The sequence below is a fragment of the Oncorhynchus clarkii genome, chromosome 29, assembly GCF_045791955.1.
Source record: "Oncorhynchus clarkii lewisi isolate Uvic-CL-2024 chromosome 29, UVic_Ocla_1.0, whole genome shotgun sequence".
Lineage (NCBI taxonomy): Eukaryota > Metazoa > Chordata > Actinopteri > Salmoniformes > Salmonidae > Oncorhynchus > Oncorhynchus clarkii.
In genome coordinates, this window is record NC_092175.1 from 37251434 (window position 1) to 37278069 (window position 26636).

Consider the following 26636-nt stretch of genomic DNA (forward strand, 5'->3'; position numbering starts at 1 on the left):
CCACTATAACAGTGGTCACTAACCCACTAAACTAACCCACTATAACAGTGGTCACTAACCCACTAAACTAAACCACTATAACAGTGGTCACTAACCCACTAAACTAACCCACTAGAACAGTGGTCACTAACCCACTAAACCAGTGGTCACTAACCCACTATAACAGTGGTCACTAACCCCCTAAACTAACCCACTATAACAGTGGTCACTAACCCACTAAACTAACCCACTATAAAAGTGGTCACCAACCCGCTAAACTAATCCACTATAACAGTGGTCACCAACCAAAGTATATTTTCTGGGTGATTTAAATATTGACTGGCTGTAAACAATTGTTGGAAAAATGACTTGTGTCATGCACTATAGTTTGTTAACAAGAAATGTGTGGAGTGGTTGAAAAACAAGTTCAATGACTCCAACCTAAGTGTATGTAAACTTTCGACTTCAACCGTACCAGAAAGGAACTCTCAGGACACACCGGAGAGGAACTCTCAGGACATACCGGAGAGGAACTCTCAGGACATACCGGAGAGGAACTCTCAGGACATACCGGACAGGAACTATCAGGACATACCGGAGAGGGTCTCAAAGATTTTACAATCACACAGTATTTTTATATACTGCATCTACACAAAGAGCTGCTTACCCCTCCAAGAGGGAGGAAACTTACAAAAGAGATAATACAAATCAGAACAGGTTCCAGTTCCTCCCAAAGGTGTTCGATGGAGTTGAGGTCAGGGCTCTGTGCAGGCCAGTCAAGTTCTTCCACATCGATCTCGACAAACCATTTCTGTATGGACTTCGCTTTGTGCACGGGTTGCAATGTCATGCTGAAACAGGAAAGGGCCTTCCCCAAACTGTTGCCACAAAGTTGGAAGCACAGAATTGTCTAGAATGTCATTGTATGCTGCAGCGTTAAGATTTCCCTTCACTGGAACTAAGGGGCCTAGACCGAACCATGAACCACAGCTCCAGAACATTACTCCACCAAACTTTACAGTTGGCACTAGGCATTCAGGAAGGTAGCGTTCTCATGGCAGCCATCAATCCCAGATTTGTCCGTCGGAATTCCAGATGGTGAAGCGTGATTCATTACTCCAGAGAATGCATTTCCACTGCTCCAGAGTCCAATGGCGATGAGCTTCACACCACTCCAGCTGATGTTTGGAATTGCGCATGGTGATCTTAGGCTTGTGTGCTGTTCAGCCATGGAAATCCATTTCATGAAGCTGCCGCCGAACAGTTCTAGTTCTGTTGCCGCCTCCAGAGGCAGTTTGGAACTCGGTACCGAGTGTTGTAACTGAGGACAGACATTTTATTTCACGCTTCAGCGGTCCCGTTCTGTAAGCGTGTGTGGCCTACCACTTTGCGACTGAGCCATTGTTTCTCCTAGACGTTTCCACTTACAGTTGACCGGGGCAGCTCTAGCAGGGCAGATATTTGACGAACTGACTTGTTGGAAAGGTGGCATCTTATGACAGTGCCACGTTGAAAGTCACTGAGATCTTCAGAAAGGCCATTCTACTGCCAATGTTTGTCTATGGAGATCGCATGTCGGTGTGCTCGATTTTATACACCTGTCAGAAAACGGGTGTGGCTGAAATAGCCAAATCCACTAATTTGAAGGGGTGTCCACATACCTTTTGTAAACAGTATATAGTGTATTTTACAAACCAATTCATCAGGCAATGAGAACACCTAATGGTGTTGGACTGTTCAGTGTCAGGTGGGACTCACACACAGAAATATGTTAAAATGTGGTCTCACATGTGAGGTACATATGGTCTGCATCCTAAATGTCACCCTATGCCCTGTTTAGTGCACTACTTTAACCCATAGGGCTCTGGTCAGAAGTTGTGCACTATAGGCAAATCGGCTGCATTTGTTGCAAAACTTAAAAGGTTATTTACTCTTTCAGGTTTGCAGAATCTGTTATCTGTGCATATTTTGCTATTGCTTTTTCTTAAAATGGCTGCTTTTTGGTGCTTCTTTAACACCTGAATGAACTGGCACCAGGCAGAGGCTACCTTCTCTTTGATCTAATGTTCCTGTTTGTGTGATGTAATTGGAGAGAAAAAATATTTTGCATTATTGTATGTAAAACTATTTTATTAACCTATTCATCAGGCAATGGGAACATCAAAGGGTGTTTGGAGTATTAGGGGGGAATCTGGTGTGAAGAGCTTTCTCAGGCCATGATAAATGAGACAGTCAGAGTGAAAGAAGAACTAGCCCATTTTGTGCAGACACACACAGATATGCTAAAATGGGTCTCACATGTGAGGTACATATGGGCTAACAAGAATCAGCCAGCGAGTGGTTTGTGTGTTGTGAGTAAGAGATATGAAACTCTGCGGCCAGGTCAACACCAAATAAAGTGGACAGTGTGCTTGACCAATCACATACTAAGGACTCATTCTGTGTTCAACAACATGCTTTTTGAACGATTACCCCATCTCTGTACACCACACATACAATTATCTGTAAGGTCAATCAATCACTGACATAACGTATTTTCTCTGGACCCCCGGGGTAATTACTTGTTCACTAATTGAAGTTGGAAATTCAAACATTGCAGATTTCTCTTGTATCTGCATGATATGAGCCGTCTTCGTGCTCTCTCCCAGCTTGTAATAAAAGTTGTTGTGTGTAAAACCAGTCTATTGATGCCAAATAATACTGTCAGTCCACCCTCAAACCACTAGCTTACTAGGGATTGTTTCATTATGCAGTGTATTGTAAATGCAGCTCCTTCGGAAAGGATTCAGACCCCTTGACCTTTTCCACATTTTGTTATGTTACAGCCTTATTCTAAACTGTATTAAATAAGTAAAAATACTCAGCAATCTACAAACAATACAACATAATGAAAAAGGGAAAAAAAGGTTTTTAGAAATATTTGCAAATGTATAAAATTAAAAACAGAAATACCTTATTTAGGTAAGTATCCAGACCCTTTGCTATGAGACTCGAAATTGAGCTCAGGTGCATCCTGTTTCCATTGATCATCCTTGAGATGTTTCTCTAGCTTAATTGGAGTCCACCTGTGGTGAATTCCATTGATTGGACATGATTTGGAAAGGTACACACGTGTCTATATAAGGTCTCACAGTTGACAGCAAAAACCAATTCATGAGGTTGAAGGAATTGTCCATAGAGCTCAGAGACCGGATTGTGTCAAAGGACAGATCTGGGGAAGGCTACCAAAACATTTCTGCAGCATATCTCTCCCTATCCAAGTCTGATGTCCCCACATGCTTCAAGATGGCCACCATTGTTCCTGTACCCAAGAATGCAAAGGTAACTGAACTAAATGACTATCGCCCCATAGCACTCCCTTCTGTCATCATGAAGTGCTTTGAGAGACTAGTCAAGGATCATATCCCCTCCACCTTACCTGTTACCCTAGAGACCCACTTCAATTTGCTTACCGCCCCAATAGGTCACCAGACGATGCAAGAATGTAAGAATGCTGTTCATTGACTATAGCTCAGCATTCAACCCCATAGTACCCGCCAAGCTCATCATTAAGCTGGATGCCCTGGGTCTGAACTCCGCCCTGTGCAATGAACCCTGCCCTGTGCAAGGGACTGGGAGACTAGTCAGGATAGTGGGAAAGATGAACAGGGGCAATGACTGAGAGCTAGGAGAGCAGTCAAGCTCTGGGACTACTGGAGAAACTGGTACCTTTGAGCCTAGCGGGGCAGGAGCCTGATGACCCACCTGAACTAGGGACTGAGAGCTGACTATTGTTGGAGACAGCAGACCTAGTGCAGCTGGAGACTGAGGACTGAATGCAGACGAGGGCTGAGAGCCCAGCACAGATAACGTGTGGCTTAGCGAGGCAGGGGCTCTAAACCTGGCGGGCTAGGAAACTAACCACCAAATAAGGCAGAGGGCTGCAATCTGAGCAGGGCAGGTGAAGCAAATGTGGTTCCTAGCTGGCCAGGAAACTGCGGATCTGATGATGAAGTGAATGTGGGGCCTAGCTGGGCCAGAAACTGCGGACCTGAAGGTGAATCGAATGTGAGGCCTAGCTGGGTAGGATACCTAGGGCCTGGCAGAGCAGCAAATTTAGGGGGTACTAGTGCAGGGAACTGTGGACCTAAAACAACGTATGACTGGGGACCTAGCACTATGGCATGAGTCCGGGAACCTAACGCAGAACAGTGTGAACCTGAAACTACGGCCAGAGACTGAAGGCCGGGTTACAGACAGAAACTGAGAGTCTACCAAGGGGGCAGGATAGACTGGACCTTCCAGGAAGGTAGGGAACTTTAGACTTACTTGAGAGGCAGGAAACTTAAATCCTATGAGAGAGACAGGGAACTTTAAGCCTGACTCTACCAGGAAGAAGGGCAACACTAACCCCACCAGGAGGGAAGGGAACTCTGACCCCACTGTGGAGGAAGTAAACTCTGACTCTTACCCTACCCCTACTGTGGGGGCAGGGAACTCTGATTCTGACCCTACCGGGGAGGAGGGGCACTCTAATCCTAGTCAGCAGGACATGAGAGATGGGTCACCCGGGGTGATGTCTGGCAGGTCCCTTGAGGCGAGGTCTGGAGGTAGCAGGACCCTCGGGCTGGAACTACCATGGTGTTGGCAGGTTGGGCAAGAGAGGCCCCAGGTTCATGGCTGCACTTGCCATCTGCAGTAGCTGCAGGCTATGGCTCCAACCTAGGAGCAGGTAATAAAATCCACTGTGGGCTTGGACTCTGGGCCCAGAGCAGGGAGGGGCTCCTGAGGGAGAGCAGGTGGAATCTTTGTGGCTGAATATTCCAGGGCAGCAGACAGTCAAACCTCAGGCACCCAAGCATCTGCCTCAACCAGCAGGAGGTCCCCACTGGGAGGAGAAGATGACTCCACAACTACAGCCAGAACGGGCCCCATGATGGTGGCTGACTGTGGAACCATGACTGGAGTGCGAGACTCCTTAACTGTGGCCAGTCGAGGAGCTGGCTGAGGCGAGGTGCAGATCCTGGTGTCGTGGACTGTGCACTCTGAAGTTGTCTTGTCATGATGGGGAACTAGGCCGCTCTGGAGAACAGAAGCGGACCAGGCGCTCTGGTGGCTTGGGTCAGGGGGACCTAGCAGGAAGTTGGTTGAGGGAGCAGCTGGGCCAGCCAGGGGGGCCTGGAGCGATGCCAATCTGTGAAATAGCTGGGCCACCTCAGGACATCTCGTGGCGTGACGGCCTGGAGTAGTGTCTCTCAGGGGAGTAGACGGGCCGGCTGTAGTGGGGCTCCCTTGACGGTGACGATGGATCTAGCTGGGGAGGCCTAGAGCGGTAGTGGTCAGGAGAGTAGTGGCGGTACCGGTGCTGCTCATGACGCAGGTACTCGCATTCCCTCAGCAGCTCCCAACTGGTGAGGGTGTGGTCACTCCCTGAACACTGAGGAGGCCTGGAGCTGGCCTGGTCAACTGTAGGATGAGAGAGGTGTGTCAAGCCTCACAGCTCATCTTCCTCTGGGAAGCGATGGATTTGTGTGTCTGTTGTGGGTGGTGACAGCAGCTCCATATGGCTTAGGATTGCAGGATAACTCGTCTGCCTCCTGGGGCGCAGAAACAATTCCTCTTCTGGCTACTGGAACATCTTCACTGTAGCCAGGTCAGAACTGTTAGTCGCTAAATCTGGCGAAATGAAGGACCATGTATAAACAGCTAGCTGGAGCTGTCTCAGTGGTCGGCTGTGAATGCCCTCACCCGCTAGTACTTAATTCAAGCTGATATAATTTGTTCTGATTCACTACAGGCTGTCCAGCAAGAACAGTATGAATGCTTCTCAGTCCAGAGTTTTATTACATCTTGGTCACCACCACAAGTGCATTTGAGGACGCTGATTGGTGTAAACCAAGAGGCGGTGACAGACAGTTGAGAAGGGGAGAAATCCTACTAATGGGACTGTGGGGAAAGTCAAGTGCACAGGCATGGCCTTTTTTACACCCCTGGTCTTCTAAAGTCCTTTTTTACACCCCTGGTCTCCCGAAGGCCTTTTTTACACCCCTGGTCTCCTGATGGCCTGTTTTACACCCCTGGTCTCCTGAGGTCCTTTTTTACACCCCTGGTCTCCTGATGGCCTGTTTTACACCCCTGGTCTCCTGAAGTCCTTTTTTCCACCCCTGGTCTTTTGAAGTCCTTTTCTACACCCCTGGTCTTCTAAAATATTTTTTTACACCCCTGGTCTCCTGAAGTCTTTTTTTGTGTGCACATGTTTTCACAATGGTCTGTTGGTAAAGGTTGCTTGCCTGACTTTCTATACTGAATATTGCCAACACAGACAGTCATTCCTGAGACTGGCATTATACGTCAGAGACTGTTGATAGAGACTGTTGATATTGCAACCACACAACTCAAATGCTGGTTCACCAGCAGCCTAGGAACGAAAGTGCAAACCAATTTTTGGTTGAAGCCCTCAAAAACGGTTGTCCGCTAAAGATTATATTCTGTTTTCGTCAGCCAATTTATTTGCTGTCCAGTATCCAGACAACCTGTCACAAGAGTTTCCTATTCAGTTCATCTTTCCGTAACGTGTTAAGGCCGGCAATTAAGGTGAATTAGAGGCTCAATTAAAGATGTTCCAGAACTACTGTATTTGAAGCACCACTCCCTTCTGTTTCCCTGATGTTTCCCTAAAGAACTACCTAAGAACCATCGGGCTCTCGATCTGATATGAGTTTTTGAACACCTGAGTAAGCTCCACTCATTGTACTGGCGCCATTGTAGCCTTACATTTACATTTTAGCCATTTAGCCGATGCTCTTATCCAGAGCAACATACAGGAGCAATTAGGGTTAAGTTCCTTGCTCAAGGGCACATAGACAGATTTTTCACCTAGTCGGCTCCAGTGGGGGAAAAAGTTCCCAATCATCATACTTGAGTAAAAGTAAAGATACCTTAATAGAGAATGACTCAAGTAAAAGTGAAAGTCACCCAGTAAAATACTGCTTGAGTAAAAGTATTTGGTTTTAAATATTCTTAATTGTCAAAAGTAAATGTAATTGCTAAAATGTACTTAAGGTAAAAGTAAAAGTAAAAGTAGGAATCATTTAAAATTCCTTATATTAAGCAAGCCAGACTGAATCATTTTCTTGTTTTAATTTACAGATAGCCAGGGGTACACTCCAACAGTCAGACATAATTTACAAATGAAGAATTTTTGTTTAGTGAGTCTGCCAGATCAGAGGCAGTAGGGATTACCAGTGAGGTTCTGTTGATAAGTGTGTGAATTTGACCATTTTCTATCCTGCTAAACATTCAAAATGTAAGTTCTTTTTGGTGTCAGGGAAAATGTATGGAGTAAAAAGTATATTATTTTCTTTAGGAATGTAGTGAAGTAAAAGTAAAAGTTGTAAAAAATATAAATTGTAAAGTACTGTACAGATACCACCAAAAACGACTTAAGTAGTACTTAAAAGTATTTTTACTTAGGTACTTTACACCACTGGTCGGCACAGAGATTCGACCCAGCAATCTTTCGATTACTGGCCCATCGCTCGTTCTCTGGTTATTTTGTAACTGTAATTACAGTGTAAGAAGTATTGTAATGACTCATTGTTACAATTAGCTACACTGTACTTAGAGCAGTAACTCTAACCCTAACAATAACTAACCCTAACAATAACCAACCCTAACAATAACCAACCCTAACAATAACCAACCCTAACAATAACTAACCCTAACAATAACTAACCCTAACAATAACTAACCCTAACAATAACCAACCCTAACAATAACCAACCCTAACAATAACCAACCCTAACAATAACCAACCCTAACAATAACCAACCCTAACAATAACCAACCCTAACAATAACCAACCCTAACAATAACCAACCCTAACAATAACTAACCCTAACAATAACTAACCCTAACAATAACCAACCCTAACAATAACCAACCCTAACAATAACCAACCCTAACAATAACCAACCCTAACAATAACTAACCCTAACAATAACTAACCCTAACAATAACTAACCCTAAGTACAGTTTAAATCCAGCTTAATAATGAGTAATGATGACAATACTTACACTGTAAATAAATGAGCAGTTACACTGTCATAAGGGCATAAATTGCGTGTACGTCCTGAATGTCACACTATTCCCTATATAGTGCATTATAGGGCCCTGGTTAAACTTTTAGCATCATATAGGGAATAGGGTGCCAATTGGAATGCACCGGAGTGCTTGAGCAATACACTATTGCGCAATAGGTGTCATGTGATTTACAAGAAGACCCCTCATGGGGATGTGTTTTACAAAAAAAAGAAGACGTTAAAAAAAGTTTGCAACACAGTCTCATAATCAACTCCTGCAATAAACTTAAAAAAGTATTGCATTAGATTTGGTTAACTTCGGGAACATTCTTCTGAAAGTTATTGGAGCAATGCATGATGGGCAATGGGATTCTGCACTGCTTTTTTTGTGTGTCCACAATTCATTTGTATCAAAAAACAAACGTGCTAAGCCAATATTGTTGTCACTGAAATAATTACAATATAATAGTAGCCCTACGTTTTTTACAGTTAATGCCAATAATGTTTTCTATGCTTGATTTCGATTAATATTTTGGGATACTGATGCACTTGAAGTCAGAAAGGCCCCTTATTGTGTAGGCAACAGTACACAATTTTCTTCGTAATGCATTATATATTTTGTGGAGCCTACATTGCGCCATTTTCATCATAATGTATTTCACACAAGGCTCCACTTTTTCATGTGCATTATACAATTTATTGTTTAGTCCACTGCATTTTATTCAAGGCTATGTCGGATTCTATGAGGGTTGCCAGATTGGAGAAAAACGTTGTATTTTATTTTTTTGGTGTTATGAGGAAGGTATCTGATATATTTTCATGATGAGAAGGAAATGAATCAATAAATGTGGGGAAACAAAACACCTGCAAAAAAAGATATGTTTGGTTAAAATGCCCATGGTGCAACTCTGTATGGTATTTGCTGCTCAGAAGGGTGTATTTCCAACTACACTGAGCATACATAGAGGTTCATCCCAAATGTCACACTATTCCCTATATAGTGCATTATAGGGCCCTGGTCAAACTTTTAGCATCAGAATAGGGAATATGGTGCCATTTGGAACACACAGAGAATGTTAGAGCAATAAACTATTTTATATCTACTGTATCAAGCATTCTGAAACAGAAGAAAGGTGTCATGTGATTTACAAAAAGACCACATATGGGGATGTGTTTTACAAAAAAATAAGAAATTAAAAACTGCAGATGTTAGATATGGGGGAAACAATTGTTTGAGGGCTATAAAATGGAACATCAAGCCCCGGCTACATCAATCAACCAACCTCTTTGGCACAGACATCTTTTTAATCTGAAGACCTTGACGTATGTTTAATACGTACTCTTTAATATGTATTTTGATTACATTTTGTGATTTCTGTCCGATTGACATCCATCTACAAGCTTGAGGTTCAGATTTAGGGTCTTAATTTGATCACTCTTTTGTTGCTGAGAATTTAGGAGACGTGTAAAGTATCTGAGTTTTGAACAGGCTTCTGCAGTTTTTCATTTCCACTTAGAAATTTCAGTCTTGATTTGCCCTAACAAAAAATGTATCAACCCTGTCAGCGATTGGGTGCAGAGTTATAGCGGAGTCAGGCGCAGGACACAGGTATTGAGTAACATAACTGAGTTTACTCAAAATATCAAGCAAAATTCCAAATAGGAACATACATGTATATCTCACTGATCATCCCCAAAGCCAACACTTCATTTGGCCGCCTTTCCTTCCAGTTCTCTGACTGGAACGAATTGCAAACATCGCTGAAGCTGGAGACTTATTTCCCTCACCAACGTTAAACATCAACTACCTGAGCAGCTAACCGATCACTGCAGCTGTACATAGTCCATCTGTAAATAGCCCTCCTAATCTACCTACCTCATCCCTAAACTGTTCTTATTTTATTTACTTTTCTATTTTTTGCACACCAGTATCTCTACTTGCGCATCATCATCTGCTCATCATCATCTGCTCATTTATCACTCCAGTGTTAATCTGCTAAATTGTAATTATTCGCTCCTATGGCCTATTTATTGCCTACCTCCTCATGCTTTTTGCACACACTGTATATAGACTTTCTTTTCTCTACTGTTTCATTGACTTGTTTGTGTTATTGGCTTGTTTATTGTTTAGTCCATGTGTAACTTTGTGTTGTTGTCTGTGTCACACTGCTTTGCTTTATCTTGGCCAGGTCGCAGTTGCAAATGAGAAGTTGTTCTCAACTAGCCTACCTGGTTAATAAATAAAGGTGAAATAAAATTTTAAAACAGCTTTACAGACGGTAGGCAATTAAGGTCACAGCTATGAAAACTTAGGACACTAAAGAGGCCTTTCTACTGACTCTGAAAAACACAAAAAGAAAGATGCCCAGGGTCCCTGCTCATCTGCGTGAATGTGCCTTAGGCATGCTGCAAGGAGGCATGAGGACTGCAGATGTGGCCAGGGCAATAATAATCCTCTTGGGATTAAGCAATGACTTTCAACCTAGTACCCCTTCCTCCAGTCCACTGACCATAGCACACACATGACTTCACCTAGTACCCCTTCCTCCAGTCCACTGACCATAGCACACACATGACTTCACCTAGTACCCCTTCCTCTAGTCCACTGACCATAGCACACACATGACTTCACCTAGTACCCCTTCCTCCTGTCCACTGACCATAGCACACACATGACTTCACCTAGTACCCCTTCCTCCAGTCCACTGACCATAGCACACACATGACTTCACCTAGTACCCCTTCCTCCAGTCCACTGACCATAGCACACACATGACTTCACCTAGTACCCCTTCCTCTAGTCCACTGACCATAGCACACACACATGACTTCACCTAGTACCCCTTCCTCTAGTCCACTGACCATAGCACACACATGACTTCACCTAGTACCCCTTCCTCCAGTCCACTGACCATAGCACACACATGACTTCACCTAGTACCCCTTCCTCCAGTCCACTGACCATAGCACACACATGACTTCACCTAGTACCCCTTCCTCCAGTCCACTGACCATAGCACACACATGACTTCACCTAGTACCCCTTCCTCCAGTCCACTGACCATAGCACACACATGACTTCACCTAGTACCCCTTCCTCCAGTCCACTGACCATAGCACACACATGACTTCACCTAGTACCCCTTCCTCCAGTCCACTGACCATAGCACACACATGACTTCACCTAGTACCCCTTCCTCCAGTCCACTGACCATAGCACACACATGACTTCACCTAGTACCCCTTCCTCCAGTCAACTGACCATAGCACACCCATGACTTCACCTAGTACCCCTTCCTCCAGTCCACTGACCATAGCACACACATACATTATAACGGCCTCTTTGGACTAAGTAATGACTTTTAGCCTAGTAACCTCCTCGAAATGTGGTAAAACCATCATACAGTAAAGCATACATACATACATACATACATACATAACTGTTACGTACACCTCATGGAGGGAACGCAACACCCTGCTACAACGCAACTCCACGTGAAGTGAAAAAGGTAGGTGATCGTAGGTGCGGGGGAAGGACGACAGAGGCAGAGAAAATGACCGTTTACAGAGAATGTATTATTCCTACACACGGCAAGGTGGGGTAAAGGGGCTGGAAGGAACCAAAGCAAATAAAGTCAAAGTTAATGACTCCCCTCTCCTACCTTACCTGCCTTCCCACTACTTCCCTAATGTTTAGCACCACCTGGCACACTAACCAACATACAGGGGGTGCTCCACCTGAGAAATTAAACAGAATAATTTTCCTGAACAATTTCAATTAACCAAAAACACTAAGTCCTATTGGCATACACATAGCTCGGAAGGAGCGACTACAAAATAATATCTACAAAACTTTTACTGACCTCCACAACAATCAACACAGGACATAACAATACACTCTCTTTATGACAAAAGAACACTGGCTTTTCTGAAGCTGGAGAAGGAGTTGGTAATTGAAGAGCCAGCTGTTTCCCCTGACGAGAGGGAGGGGTCAGAGCTCCAATCAGCGATGGGGCCGACCAATCAGCTGCTTGTGGAATCCAAGATTCCATTTCCTGAAATACACACATACACACACATACAGTCGTGGCCAAAGGTTTTGAGAATTACACGAATATTAATTTTCACAAAGTCTGCTGCCTGTATGATGGCAATTTACATATACTCCAGAATGTTATGAAGATGAATTGCAATTAATTGCAAAGTCCCTCTTTGCCATGCAAATTAACTGAATCCCAAAAAACATTTCCACTGCATTTCAGCCCTTCCACAAAAGGACCAGCTGACATCAAGTCAGTGATTCTCTCGTTAACACAGGTGTGAGTGTTGATGAGGACAAGGCTGGAGATCACTCTGTCATGCTGATTGAGTTTGAATAACAGACTGGAAGCTTCAAAAGGAGGGTGGTGCTTGGAATCATTGTTCTTCTCTGTCAATCATGGTTAACTGCAAGGAAACACGTGCCGTCATCATTGCTTTGCACAAAAAGGGCTTCACAGGCATTGATATTGCTGGCAGTAAGATTGCACCTAAATCAACCATTTATCGGATCACCAAGAACATCAAGGAGAGCAGTTCAATTGTTGTGAAGAAGGCTTCAGGGCGCCCAAGAAAGTCCAGCAAGCGACAGGACCGTCTCCTAAAGTTGATTCAGCTGTGGATCGGGGCACCACCAGTACAGAGCTTGCTCAGGAATGGCAGCAGGCAGTTGTGAGTGCATCAGCATGCACAGTGAGGTGAAGACTTTAGGAGGATGGCCTGGTGTCAAGAAGGGCAGAAAAGAAGCCACTTCTCTCCAGGAAAAACATTAGGGACAGACTGATATTCTGCAAAAGGTACAGGGATTGGACTGCTGAGGTATGTACACATATAAGCACTGCTGATCACACACACAGAGTTAGGAGAAGAACCGAATGCCTACAGGGTCCGGGGGTTACCTCCTTAATGAAGATTCCCTGTCCTGACCGTTCATCACTGTGGGTGCTCTGACCTGCATCATAGTCTTGGTAACCTTTCTGATACATCCAGATCCACCACCTTCCGGTATTAATTATATGACGCTGTTGTCATTGATAAACTATACACTACACTGACCATCAAGGATGGGCGACTTACACAATAGGAGGCAAAGAAGGTCAAGATGTAGGATTTAAGGTAAACATAACACAATTCCCTAGGAAAGCAAATAACTTTACAGGGATTGGTTTGGCCAGATTGAAGTACTCGGCCAACCCACTTCAGTTCACTATAACTCCTGATGAGTACCAGTGTTATAGACACAAGAATGGAACCAGGAAGTTAGGATATTTTAATGGATGTACGTCTGATAGTTATTGCGACTGACTTAGGTTTGGAAATACAGGAGAAGATTCTTAACCTCACAGCACCTATAACTGATGTAGGGTGGGCTCGTGCCAGCAAAGGACGCTTTCTATAGACACTATCAAAAGGGTGGTTAGCTACTTGCGCCCCGGGGTTATTTGTCCAACCAGTTCGAGTTAGTCATCAGAAGCCAGTTAAAGGAGACTAAAGTAGGCACAGAAGGAGTTTTGACCAGGATGGGAGTAGCTTTGTCCAGATGGATGCTATTGGCATCCCCGGGGAAGGTCCAGATGAATACAAAGCTGTGAATCAAATAGGTGAAGGCTTTACCACTATGTTCTTTTGGTGGTTGACAATAAAAAAGAATGTGGATTGGGTTAATTACATCTATTATAATCAATAGAGATTCATGACTGAAACCGGGGATGCAGTAAAGCGGTTCTCTGACCAATTATCCGCCACCTCCCTCATGACCCGGTCAAATAGACTGACTCTCGATATGTTATTGGCAGAAAAGGGCGGGGTATGTAGAATGATTGGGGTTCATTGCTGTACGTTTATTTTTTAATAACACAGCTCGAGATGGATCAGTGACTAAGGCCCTGGCTGGTTAACCACATTGGCTAACGAGTTAGCGGAGAACTCTGGGGTGGATACCTCTCTGACTGGGTGATTCGATAATATGTTTGGAAAATGAATAAATGTTATAATTACCATGTTATGAGCTGCTTTCAGCTGTATGAGTGTCTTGGTGTTGTGTGGATGCTGTTTGGTCCCGTGTGTGAGAGGTTTAATCACCAGAATTCTAGAGAGATCGATGACGCAACAGATGGTGAGATATGGACCAATTCCGAGCTCCGACCAGTTGGATGATGAATACAGGCCCCCAGGCCTAGAAGATACCTCCGTTTCTTTTAACTACGAGGAGCCAATGTTGGATGAGACTATCTTCAATGTTTAGACAGACTCTTCCTTTAACTTCTCTAGAATAGGGGGCAGCATTTGGAATTTGGATGAAAAGGATGCCCAAATTCAACTGCCTGCTACTCATCCCCAGAAGATAAGATATGCATATTATTAGTAGATTTGGATAGAAAACACTCTGAAGTTTCTACAACTGTCTGTGAATATGACAGAACTTATGTAGCAGGCGACACCTTGAGGAGAAACCATTCAGATTTTCTTTTTGAGGTCACTCTCTTTTCAATGGGTGTTAATTGGGAATCCAGATTTCTAAGGGACTTGCTTGCAGTTCCTATCGCTTCCACTGGATGTCACCAGTCTTTAGAAATTGGTTGAGGTTATTCCTTTGTGTAATGAAGTAGTACGGCTATCTTGAACGAGGGTCACTTCATGTTTACTTTTTGATAGAGGCGCATGACCAGAAAGCATGCGTCAGTTTGTTTTCCTCCTGTATTGAACACAGATCATCCCGTCTTCAATTTGATCGATTATTTACTTTAAAAAATACCTAAAATTGTATTACAAAAGTAGTTTGTGATATTTATGGGACATTTTGGAGTGCCAACAGAAGAAGCTCGTCAAAGGTAAGGCATGATTTATACGTTTATTTCTGCGTTTTGTGTCGCTCCTGCAGGCTTGAAATAAGTTCTCTCTCTTTTGTTTATGGAGGTGCTATTCCCAGATAATAGCATTGTTTGCTTTTGCCAAAAAGCCTTTTTGAAATCTGACATGTTGGCTGGATTCACAACACGTGTAGCTTTAATTTGGTGTCTTACATGTGTGATTTCATGAAAGTTGGATTTTTATAGGAATTTATTTGAATTTGGCGCTCTCCATTTTCTCTGGCTTTTGGCCAAGTGGGACGTTATCGTCCCACATATCCCAGAGAGGTTAATGAAGTTTATAATGAAAATCCTAAAAAGAAGAGTTATACTTGGATATAGGCCTAGAACAGTCATGGATGAGTATCTGATGTAAATACATGTATTGGTTTTGTTTACTTGTGTATAACATTTATGATTCCATATGGCGATTGATGTATCAGTATGTTATTATTTAGTCATTAGGGTGGATTGATAAGGGAATTTATATGCTTAAAGGTAATGATTAAAGAATTCCACCCTGAAACATAACTATTAGTGATTATTATTTTAGGTAGCATGTATAATGAATAATTAAAGTACTAAACGTAAGTCCAAAAAGGTTCAGTAGAGACATGTGAGGGAAAGAAATGTGTGTGTGTGTGTGTCTAAGAAAATTCTGAGAACAATTCAACTGTATGACCTGACCTGACTAGAAATCTGAGAAACTTACGAAAGGACAGGGAGTCCTTTCAAGGTTCCTCCAATCTCGACGGAATGGAACTGTCGGCTTGGTAGTGATAAACAGTGGATACAACTTACCTACTGTTCATGTGTATGTATGTGCGTAGGATATCTACTCTTTGTGTGGAGGTATGTGCGTAAGTAGGGAGTGAGCTATAAAATGGATGTCTGTATTATGGACTTCAGAACGTTCTCTTAATAAACTGTACTAACCTTTTGCAGGAGCTGAGTGCCTAATTATTGTTAAACCCAGGGTCTTACAAACCTCTGGAATTAGTCAAAGCTTTAAAAATTGTTAGTTATTATCATTGGGATTGAAAATTCTCTTGACAGAAGGTCATACCTGTGCTGGAGGCCATCCAAGCTGCTGACCTTCCCTGTAAAAAAAAACTATAAGGGACTCCCAACTCAAATTCAACAATTCAGCTCTGCTCTCTCAGAAAGTAGAAGAAGACATAAGCTCTGAAGGAGATGGTTCAGAGGATGATAATGAGGAAGGACTAGAGAAGATTGTCTGGAGGTCAACTTTTAACATTGCCAAAGCAAGTGAGGAAGATAATATACAAAAGTCTCTCTTTCTCTTTGCATCTCTCTCTCTCTCTCTGCACCTCTCTCTCTCACACAGAAAGTGTTTGAGCAATAAACTATTTTATTTTATTTCACTCCAAAGCAGAAGGAAGGTGTCATGTGATTTACAAGAAGACCACAAAAAAATAAGAAATTCAAAACTGCTGACAGTCACAAAGTAATGGGTAGGGAACCATTGTTGGAGCGCTATAAAATGGGATGTCAAGCCCCAGGCTACATCCATCAACAAACCTCTTTGGCACAGACGCATCTTTTCATCTGAAGACCTTGACGTATGTTTTATACTTACTCTTTAATATGTATATTTAAGTTTGAATTTTGTTACATTTCGTCTGATTGACATCCATCTACAACCTTCATTTTCTTAAGGTTCAGATGTAGAATCTGAATTTGATCACTCTTTTGTTGCTGAGAATTTAGAAAACTTGTAATGTATTTGAGTTTTGAACATGCTTCTACAGTTTTTCACTTCCAACAAAATGTATCAACCCCTACAAATATATCCACATATTATTTTACATGTCCTGTTGCTACAGGAGTGCTTTCCTGCTGTAGCAAACTGGCTCAAATTAAGAGACCGTGATTTTACTGGTCTAGAGAAACGATCATTTAACAAGCAAACTTTTCGATGACATTTTTTGGATACACAAATTGTTTTAAAATATATTGTACTATATTGGTTTGGATTCAATTTACATTTTATTTCACCCATGTATTTTTTAAAGTAAAAACCTACCCGGACTGATGAGGAATTTGCAATGTCAGACAATTTCAGAATAGGTCTTAAAAACAATATGGGACATTCTGAAAACATTGACAGTTAGTGTTTGAAGTAAATTCTAGGTAACTGAGATTTCTATTCATAGTTCGGGGCTCTTACTTTTCATAACTTCGATGAGTAAACCTAATTGTTCCCTGTTTAGTCCACTTCCTCCTGATATTTATAATTACAAGTGACAGAATTTATCAGAATATCACAAAGTTGAAAAGTAACAGTGTTATCAATTTGGTCTTACTTCCTGCCTGAAGATCATGTCTATGCGTGCACATATCCACAACACTAACGTAATTAAAAATATAAATATGAGAAATTGAAAATGAAGGCAATTGATGCTCAGAAAAGTATTGAATAGAGTGTCAGATGCTCTCCTTTTTAAGTAAAACATTCCTTGTCTGTTTTTGTTTGCTTTGACATGTCATCTCAAAGAATCAGTGCAGTTAAGTCTAACATACAAAACCTGCAAGAAAAGACTGAGAAAATGGGTGGCAGCCATACAGTTGAAGTGGACCATGAATCCCGACAACGGGCAGACGTGGCAGAAGCAGAAAAGAGAAGATTTGAGCAGGAATGCCTCCGGCTCAAGGGGGAGAAAGCGCGAATGGAAACAGAACAACGGATGCAAACAGAACAACGAGAGGGGTTGGAGAGGCAGAGAAAAATACAACTTCAATCCCAAAGAACGCAAGAGGAAGATGAAAGGATCAGGATACATAAAGAACTGACAGCATCAAAATAAAGAGATGAAACTGAGGGAAAAGTAGATGATTAAACCGTAGAAAATACATTGATGAGTAGACTAGTAGAGAATATTGCTAATTGATGAAAACATTATTCTGAACACGGCAGCAGCTAAAAGTCACGTTAAATTACTGTAACTATAAGGAGCAGTCTTTCTATATTCTAACATCTTTTAAAGGAAAAGCTATCTATTCCTTTAACAGAGAATAATTAAATGGCTGAACAGAAAATAATTAAATTGCGATAGAACAATTATACGAGAACAAATCAGAGTCAGAAAGAAACATCATTCAGGACGAATTCGAATGAGTCCAGATGGAGAAAGTAAGATGGAAGAACAACTGAATCAGGACCAACGCAAGAGGAGAGGAAATCTATTGAATCCCAAAGAAAGCAGGACAAAATGCATATGTGGCAAACAAAAGAGACTATTAACTCAAATGATTGGATAATTTGAGCAATAAAAGCAAGTTTATGAGGCCTTACCTTGTAATGTTCTTCTCTTGTCTGGCGGTAGCAGTAAGTCCTGTGATTATCCAAGCAAATGTGTAAATGTAGTCAGATGTAGCTTCAAGTCATCTAATACAGTCTAGATCTTTTGCCCACATCCTGTGGGAATTTAATGGAGACACACTTTTTAACAGATACAATTTAAGGCAAACTTTGGTAAGGTTGGTCGTAACATTTTTTTTACAATCACATTTGATTGACTTTGTTGTTTTTTTGGTTCAAACTGTATTGCCCAATAAGAGGAACCTGGTCTCATCACACAGCGTCATATATTTTTGCTACAACTGAATAAACTACCATTCATATTTCTGCATCTGTTATTATCTCGATTTTTTGGTTTATTTTTTGTGTAAAGATTTTTTATTTACATTATTGATCTAATTAAAGTGCAAATTATTTTACATGTACTTTTTAAATGTTTATATTGATACCTTTAAAACATGTTTTTTCCCCCTCTGGCTTTGGCTAAAATATAGATTATGATTAAATCAATTATTCAGGTGTACTGGCCACCCCACATAGCCTGGTTCCTCACTAGGTTTCTTCCTAGGTTTTGGCCTTTCTAGGGAGTTTTTCCTAGCCACCGTGCTTCTACACCTGCATTGCTTGCTGTTTGGGGTTTTAAGGCTGGGTTTCTGTACAGCATTTTGAGATATCAGCTGATGTACGAAGGGCTATATAAATACATTTGATTTGATTTGATTTACTTTATGGGGCCTTATAAAGATAATGTAGGTCTGATGGCCGTTCCAAAGATTCTGTTTCCATATATGACTATCAGTCACTCCTCCCTTACACAATTATAATTACACCAGCAGAAAAATAGTGTGCAGTTCTTGAAATGAACTTAACACAAGGTTCCCATGCCATTGTGGACTCTGAGACCACAGAGCTCATGCTCACTTGGGATAATGTTTATGACTGAAGAACAGCATTTATACTACATTATCTTTATTTTTTCTGATGTTTCCCCATTACAGAGGCGCAGCTTGCATTATCGAACTCTGAGCATCAAGTCTCTAGGGCTCGCCTCCCATCCCAGGAGAACAATACAATACTGAGGGGGAGGCAGAAATGTGAGTGATTCAGATGACGTCCTCTTATGTCTGTCTTTTGTACCTTTGTTATTTCAACCTAAAGTTTGACTCCCCTAGATGTAAAGCCCTGCATTCATCTTAATGTTTCTACTATACAATAGTTCTGAAGTATATATATCCGTGCATAAACCCCTGCTCTGATGTGTTTTCAGAACACGGAGTCATGTCTGACTCTGAGACCATTGAGACAGCCGCTCTGGGCCGACCATTCCAGCTGGGGATGCTGTATGACTGTCGCAGGGATGTCCTCATTCCAGGTACAGAAAACTATTACATTCATTGTCATTGTTTCCACAATAGAGTTGGATAGACTTGTCCCAAACCCTGATCTAACATGGGCAGCGTCATTGAGGGTTTTCACCATTTTGAAGTAGTCAAGTTGGTGTGACTTGCATGGGTTACAGAAGCTACAAGTAAAACAAAGCCCCCTTGTGGAAACTAAGTGAATTGCAACAACACAGCCTGAATTCAAACACCTCTCGCCCTTCCGTCCCTTAAGTTTTGCATTTACTTCCGGTTTTGTACACCAGCTTTAAACAGCTGAAAAAACAATATATCCTTATTTAGAACATATTTCACAGCGATTTAGATGGTACAATGATTTTCTACACTAAAGATGGCTTGTTTTGTCACAAACTGAAATGTAGAATTTTAGCAACCAGGTAAAGGCAGAGCGATTTCTACATGCTTGCCCCAGTTTTCCGTTGTTGGTTGTGCTGATATGTGGGCCTAAATAATTTGTTTGTGATTTTTTTTTTGTGAAACACTTTAATTTAATTTTATTATTAATGCAGACATTTTATGGACATTTTCTTAAATCACATTTCAACATTTTTATATTTAGCTCCTTTAAGGAAGGATAACAGAATTCCATTCAGGTCATCAGGAGGGGTCAGCCATTTAATTATTCTTCTGACAAACATTCCATAACTGCAGGTTATCACCAACCTTGGCTTTATACCTGTTCAGACTACACAAACTGTAGCACTTCAGTTATTTTTTACAAACTGTCAATACACTTATGAAAGTATAAGAAGAAAAAAATTAACTACTTTCAAATGGATAGCCCTTAATGGCACTACAGATGCTGTCACAAAAGCATCCAATGCAAAGACGAGCTGTCTTCTACATCTCTATGGTCATCAGAGTTAGAAAAGCTAGAGGACGCGCAACATTTTGAAGTAGTCATATATAGTCATGCTGTTACAGAAGTGATTAATGGCAAAGATAGGTGTAGCTTTTCTAACAACTGTTGTCATGTCACCTAGAATAATTACTTTGATGAGTAAAATTGATCTTCAATTCATTCTTTGAATGAAACCATCTTTACATGTATAAACAATTCTGCATGTACCAGTCCTGGCCAAAAGTTTTGAGAATGGCACAAATATGAATTTTCACAAAGTCTGCTGCTTCAGTGTCTTTAGATATTTTTGTCAGATGTTACTATGTAATACTGAAGTATAATTACAAGCATTTCATAAGTGTCAAAGGCTTTTATTGACAATTAATTGAAGTTGATGCAAAGAGTCAATATTTGCAGTGTCAACCCTTAGTTTTCAAGACCTCTGAAATCCGCCATGGCATGCTGTCAATTAACTTCTGGGCCACATTCTGACTGATGGCAGCCCATTCTTGCATAATCAATGCGTGGAGTTTGGCAGAATTTGTGGGTTTTGGTTTGTCCACCCGCCTCTTGAGGATTGACCACAAGTTCTCAATGGGATTAAGGTCTGGGGAGTTTCCTGGCCATGGACCCAAAATATCGATGTTTTGTTCCCCGAGCCACTTAGCTTTTGCCTTATGGCAAGGTGCTCCATCATGCTGGAAAAGTCATTGTTCGTCACCAAACTGTTCCTGGATGGTTGGGAGAAGTTGCTCTCGGAGGATGTGTTGGTACCATTCTATATTCATGGCTGTGTTCTTAGGCAAAATTGTGAGTGAGCCCACTCCCTTGGCTGAGAAGCAACCCCCCCCCCCCCGCCCCCCCCCATGAATGGTCTCAGGATGCTTTACTGTTGGCATGACACAAGACTGATGGTATCGCTCACCTTGACTTCTCCGGACAAGCTTTTTTCCAGATGCCCCAAACCATCGGAACGGGGATTCATCAGAGAAAATGACTTTATCCCAGTCCTCAGCAGTCCAATCCCTGTAGCTTTTGCAGAATATCAGTCTGTCCCTGATGTTTTTCCTGGAGAGAAGTGGCTTCTTTGCTGCCCTTCTTGACACCAGGCCATCCTTCTAAAGTCTTCACCTCACTGTGTGTGCAGATGCACTCACACCTGCCTGCTGCCATTCCTGAGCAAGCTCTGTACTGGTGGTGCCCCGAACCGCAGCTGAATCAACTTTAGGTGACGGTCCTGGCGCTTGCTGGACTTTCTTGGGCGCCCTGAAGCCTTCTTCACAACAATGGTACAGATCTCCTTGAAGTTCTTGATGATCTGATAAATGGTTGATTTAGGTGCAATCTTACTGGCAGCAATATCCTTGCCTGTGAAGCCCTTTTTGTGCAAAGCAATGATGACGGCACATGTTTCCTTGCAGTTAACCATGATTGACAGAGAAGAACAATGATTCCAAGCACCACCCTCTTTTTGAAGCTTCCAGCCTGTTATTAGAACTCAATCAGCATGACAGAGTGATCTCCAGCCTTGTGCTCGTCAACACTCACACCTGTGTTAACGAGAGAATCACTGACATGATGTCATCTGGTCCTTTTGTGGCAGGGCTGAAATGCAGTGGAAATGTTTTTTGGGATTCAGTTCATTTGCGTGGCAAAGAGGGACTTTCAATTAAGTGCAATTCATCTGATCACCCTTCATAACATTCTGGAGTATATGCAAATTGCAATCGTACAAACTGAGGTAGCAGACTTTGTGAAAATTAATATTTGTGTCATTCTCAAAACTTTTTGCCACGACTGTACACGTTGGAGATCGTTATTTAAATTTTATTTTATTTTATTTGTCATTCTCTCTTTTTAAACTGCAGGTATCACACTCTGGGATTCTGAAATGCTACAGAAAGACATAAATGTCTCTCCACAACCTAACACTGATTTCAAAATCATTGCTTCCGACTCAAGTGAAGCCAAGTCAGAAGCTTTGAATGTGTCTGCATCTCTGGAGGCCAGTTTCCTTGGTGGCTTAGTCAGTGTGAAGGGTTCTGCTGAATTCCTACATGATAAAAAGACCTCAAAGCATCAGTCTAGGGTTTCTCTGCAGTGCCGTACCACCACTCACTTCGAGCAGCTGACCATGGACCACCTGGGGGCAGGAAATGTGAAACACTGTAATGTCTTCCGAGAGGGTTCTGCCACACATGTGGTGACTGCCATTCTCTACGGTGCACAAGCCTTCTTTGTTTTTGACCGTGAGGTTTCCTCAGGAGAAAACCACCAGGATATTCAGGGAAACCTGCAGGCCACAATAAAGAAGATTCCCCTCATAACAATAGAAGGGCAGGCATCACTGAAGATGAGCGAGGAAGAGAAGCAACAGGCCAATACATTCAGCTGCACTTTCCATGGTGATTTTGCACTAGAAAACAACCCTGTCACATTTGAAGATGCCACCAGGCTGTATGCCGGCCTGCCACGTCTGTTAGGGGAAAAGGGAGAACATGCTGTGCCCATGACTGTCTGGCTCTATCCTCTCAAGAACCTGGACTCTGCAGCGGCCCAGCTGGTCAGGCAGATCAGTGTTAGCCTGGTGTGTCGCGCACAGCGAATCTTAGACGGGCTGGACAACACTGATGTACTATTCCGGGACTTGATGATGGAAGGCATGGCTATCAAGTTCCCTGAAATCAAAGCCAAGCTGAGCAAGTTCAGGGACTTGTGCTCAGAGTACAAGCTGGTTTTCCAGAAAGGTCTTTGCAAGGTTCTTCCCAACATAAGAGGAGGAGGAATGGAAGAAGAAGAGCTGATAAAAATGCTCAACAGTAAGGAACGCTCTCCATTCCAGAATGACCTTATGATCACGTACCTGGATGACAGAGAGAGAGAGATGAATGTTGTCAGCTCTTACCTTGACATAATGAAAGAGGTACAAGTTGTGTACTCAAGTAGTGAATTGGATGGAATAGTGCTTGATCAAGCTAAAGATCATGTAGTGTGCTTTGCATTCTCCTCTTTGAAGGACAAAGATGAGTATTTGGTAGACTTGGAGAACTACTTGCTGGAAGAATCAAAGAGTGATTCTTCAGTGATACCATACGACCCCAACGCAGTTGGGAAATCAGCAGCAGAAAAGTGGTTTCGCTCAGGGGAGGTAACCACCCTAACCAGGCAAATCATACAACTGTTCCTAGACTTCAAAGAGTCAAACAAAGACAGAGAAAATATTGCATTCTGCATTGCATCGATTCCAAGCAAATGCATCACTGCATCCTCCATCCATGTCTATGAAAGAGGGACACTGTTGAGTCCCCAGTTTGAACTGCCATCAAAGCCAGGTGTCCCCACCATCAAGAGTCTGGAGCATGACTGTGTCCACGTGCAAATCAATCCTCCCCACCTTGGCGTCAAGTCTGTGGAGTCGTACCAGGTTTTGTACCAGGCTGTGCAGGCTGAATCTGAGTGGACAGAGATAAAAGCTGATACTACCACTAACCAGGTCACCATCAGACGTTTGAACCCCTATAAAGACTATCGCTTCAGCTGCAGGGCGCTGTGTAGACCTGGTGTGAGCCTCTCCAGTGACTGGACAGAATACTCCAGGACCCGCCCATGTAGCCCCCCTGGACCACCCACAGAGAAAAACCTGGAATATGAAAGTATCAGAGTGAACTGGGACATTCCTACCATAGTGGGAGACAATGTTGAGGTCATAGGCTATGAGGTTGACTACAGAGAGTGTGCAAAGGCTGTTGACAATAAGATGTGGCACACCATCAAAACCACCACCAGAGAGTGCACACTGGAAGGTCTAAAGCCTGAAACTGCATACAGTGTCAGAGTCTCTGCTAACTGTGGCGAAGCAGGGAAGAGTCTACCCAGTCCTGAGGCAGTGCTGACTACCATCAGGGCTTCTGACGCCCAACCGAAGAGGAGCCAATCAACAGGAGCAAGAAGTGAGGAATTTCTGAAGAAATCAGAGAAGGTTAAGAAAGGCAACCCGTCAATCTATAGGCTGAATCTGGAACAGAAGTTGGATGTAATGGAACGTTTTGAACAGTACACATTTGGAGGGAAAGTTGAGAAAGGGAATAACAAGGTAATCCTGCTTCTGGGGTCCACGGGTGCAGGAAAAACCACTCTGGTCAATGTCATGATCAACTACATTCTCGGGGTGAAGTGGGAAGATCACTACCGCTTTAAGCTCATCCATGAGGTGACCAACAGGTCACAGGCTGAGAGCCAGACTTCAATCGTAACATCATACGAGCTCTACAACCAGCCAGGCTTTCAGATTCCTTATTCTCTGACCATTATTGACACACCAGGGTTCGGAGACACTAGAGGAATGGCACATGATAAACTAATCACACAGCAAGTTAAGGAATTCTTGTGTAATCCTTTAGGGATTGATCACATTGATGCAGTCTGCTTTGTAGTGCAGGCATCCCTCGCTCGTCTCAGTGCCAATCAGAAATACATATTTGACTCCATCCTGTCCATTTTTGGAAAGGACATTGCTGATAACATCCTGATGCTTGTGACATTTGCTGATGGGAAGGACATACCTGTGCTGGAGGCCATCCAAGCTGCGGACCTTCCCTGTAAAAAAAATAAAAAGGGACTCCCAACCCATTTCAAATTCAACAATTCAGTTCTGCTCTCTCAGAAAGTAGAAGAAGACATAAGCACTGAAGGAGATGGTTCAGAGGATGATAATGAGGAAGGACTAGAGAAGATTGTCTGGAGGTCAACTTTCAAGCAGATGAAAGCTTTCTTCAAAGCCTTGGAAAGCAATGAGAGCAAAGATCTAACAATGACCAAGAAAGTGTTGGAAGAACGTGAGCGTTTGGAGAAGGCCATGACACGATTGACCCCTCAGATCACAGCAGGTTTGTCAAAGCTGAATGAGATCAAAACGTTCGAACAGTGCCTGCAGAACGAGGACGAGAACATGAAACAGAACCAAGACTTTGAGACAGAGGTAGAGGTTCTAGTTGCGAAGAGGACCAAATTAAGTTGTTTTGCTACAAACTGCATTGTTTGCAAGTTCACATGCCACACCAGCTGCTTTCTGCCTAACGAGGATGACATCAAAAAATGTGCCGTGATGGATGGTTATGGTAACTGTGTCATGTGTCCAGGAAACTGCTCTTACCTTAACCACGACAAGGAAAAAGCCTTATGGACATATGAAACTAAGACAGAGAAAAAGACCATTAAAGAGTTGAAAGACAACTTCATGAAGGCACAGGGCAAGTTTATGAACAACAAGCAGATGCTGGAGAAGATTGAAGATGAGTACATTGTAATCGAGGACAAGCTGAAATACTTGATCAAGCTGTCCTCCAATTGTCTTAAGAGGCTGAATGAGATTGCACTGAAGCCAAGCTCTCTCTCCACTGTGGAGTACATCGAGATACTCATTCGCACCGAAGAGGACCAACGCAAGCCAGGCTTCGAAGATCGCATCGTAGGGTTGAAGAAAATGAAATATGAGTCTGAGCTTCTAGAGAAGATGGCAAGAGGAGAGGAACTACTCCCCGATGAGCGACGCAAGGTAAAGGAGAAACAAGACAGACTGCAGAAGATCACAAAAAGACTCAACCAAATGCAGAAAGTAGTCAGAGATTGGCCAGGGAAGAAGTAGGCCAAACTCAATGTCAAAGTCCATGATCTCACCCTGCTTCCGACCAAGTGGCACGCTCGGTGGCTTGCGCTAATAAAGTGAATGCATCATAATGCAGTTAAATTTGTGGTATTAAATCAGATATATCTCTAGACCCAGTCAATTGTCAGCTTACTGGGGTTTGATTGCAATGCTTTGTATTAAACCGAGCATCACGTAAACTCTCAGTTGACACATTTTCAACATTAAGTGAGTAAACTTGTGCGAGCCAGAACGGCCCACAGAACAGGAGCCTGCCTCCTGTTTCTGTAGCGTGAGGCAGCTTGATGTACAAACACACCCCCTGGACAGCTAGTCTATCACACGTTTTACATTAGTTCATCTAAATGAAGCAGCTGAACTTGCTACTGATTGTTCATGATTATCATAAGAGAAATGAATGTAGAAATAAAGCAGACATTCATATAAATATAGAGACCTACTTTCCCCTTGGGATGTAATAAAGTATATATAGCTTTTGCCTA

At 42.6% G+C, this 26636-nt stretch overlaps 1 protein-coding gene across 2 annotated transcripts; it reads left to right on the top strand.

The window, feature by feature from the left end:
* The first annotated feature begins 16382 nt into the window (after window positions 1-16382).
* On the top strand, window positions 16383-26636 carry LOC139387960 (uncharacterized). Of its 2 annotated transcripts, none has more exons than XM_071134363.1 (4): window positions 16383-16509; window positions 19247-19342; window positions 19516-19620; window positions 22358-26636. In XM_071134363.1, the coding sequence occupies exons 3-4, from the start codon at window positions 19527-19529 to the stop codon at window positions 26131-26133; spliced, it is 3870 nt and encodes a 1289-aa protein (XP_070990464.1). In that variant the 5' UTR covers window positions 16383-16509; window positions 19247-19342; window positions 19516-19526; the 3' UTR covers window positions 26134-26636. The 2 variants fall into 2 exon arrangements, with proteins under 2 accessions (XP_070990464.1, XP_070990465.1); XM_071134364.1 differs by having other exon boundaries at window positions 16455-16509; window positions 17445-19342.

Bases quoted from the DNA above. Each gene is read 5' to 3' on its own strand.
- LOC139387960 (XM_071134363.1), top strand. From the start codon at position 19,527: ATGTCTGACTCTGAGACCATTGAGACAGCCGCTCTGGGCCGACCATTC. The intron at 19,621-22,357 runs GTACAGAAAACT...TTTAAACTGCAG, and splicing joins CAGGGATGTCCTCATTCCAG to GTATCACACTCTGGGATTCT.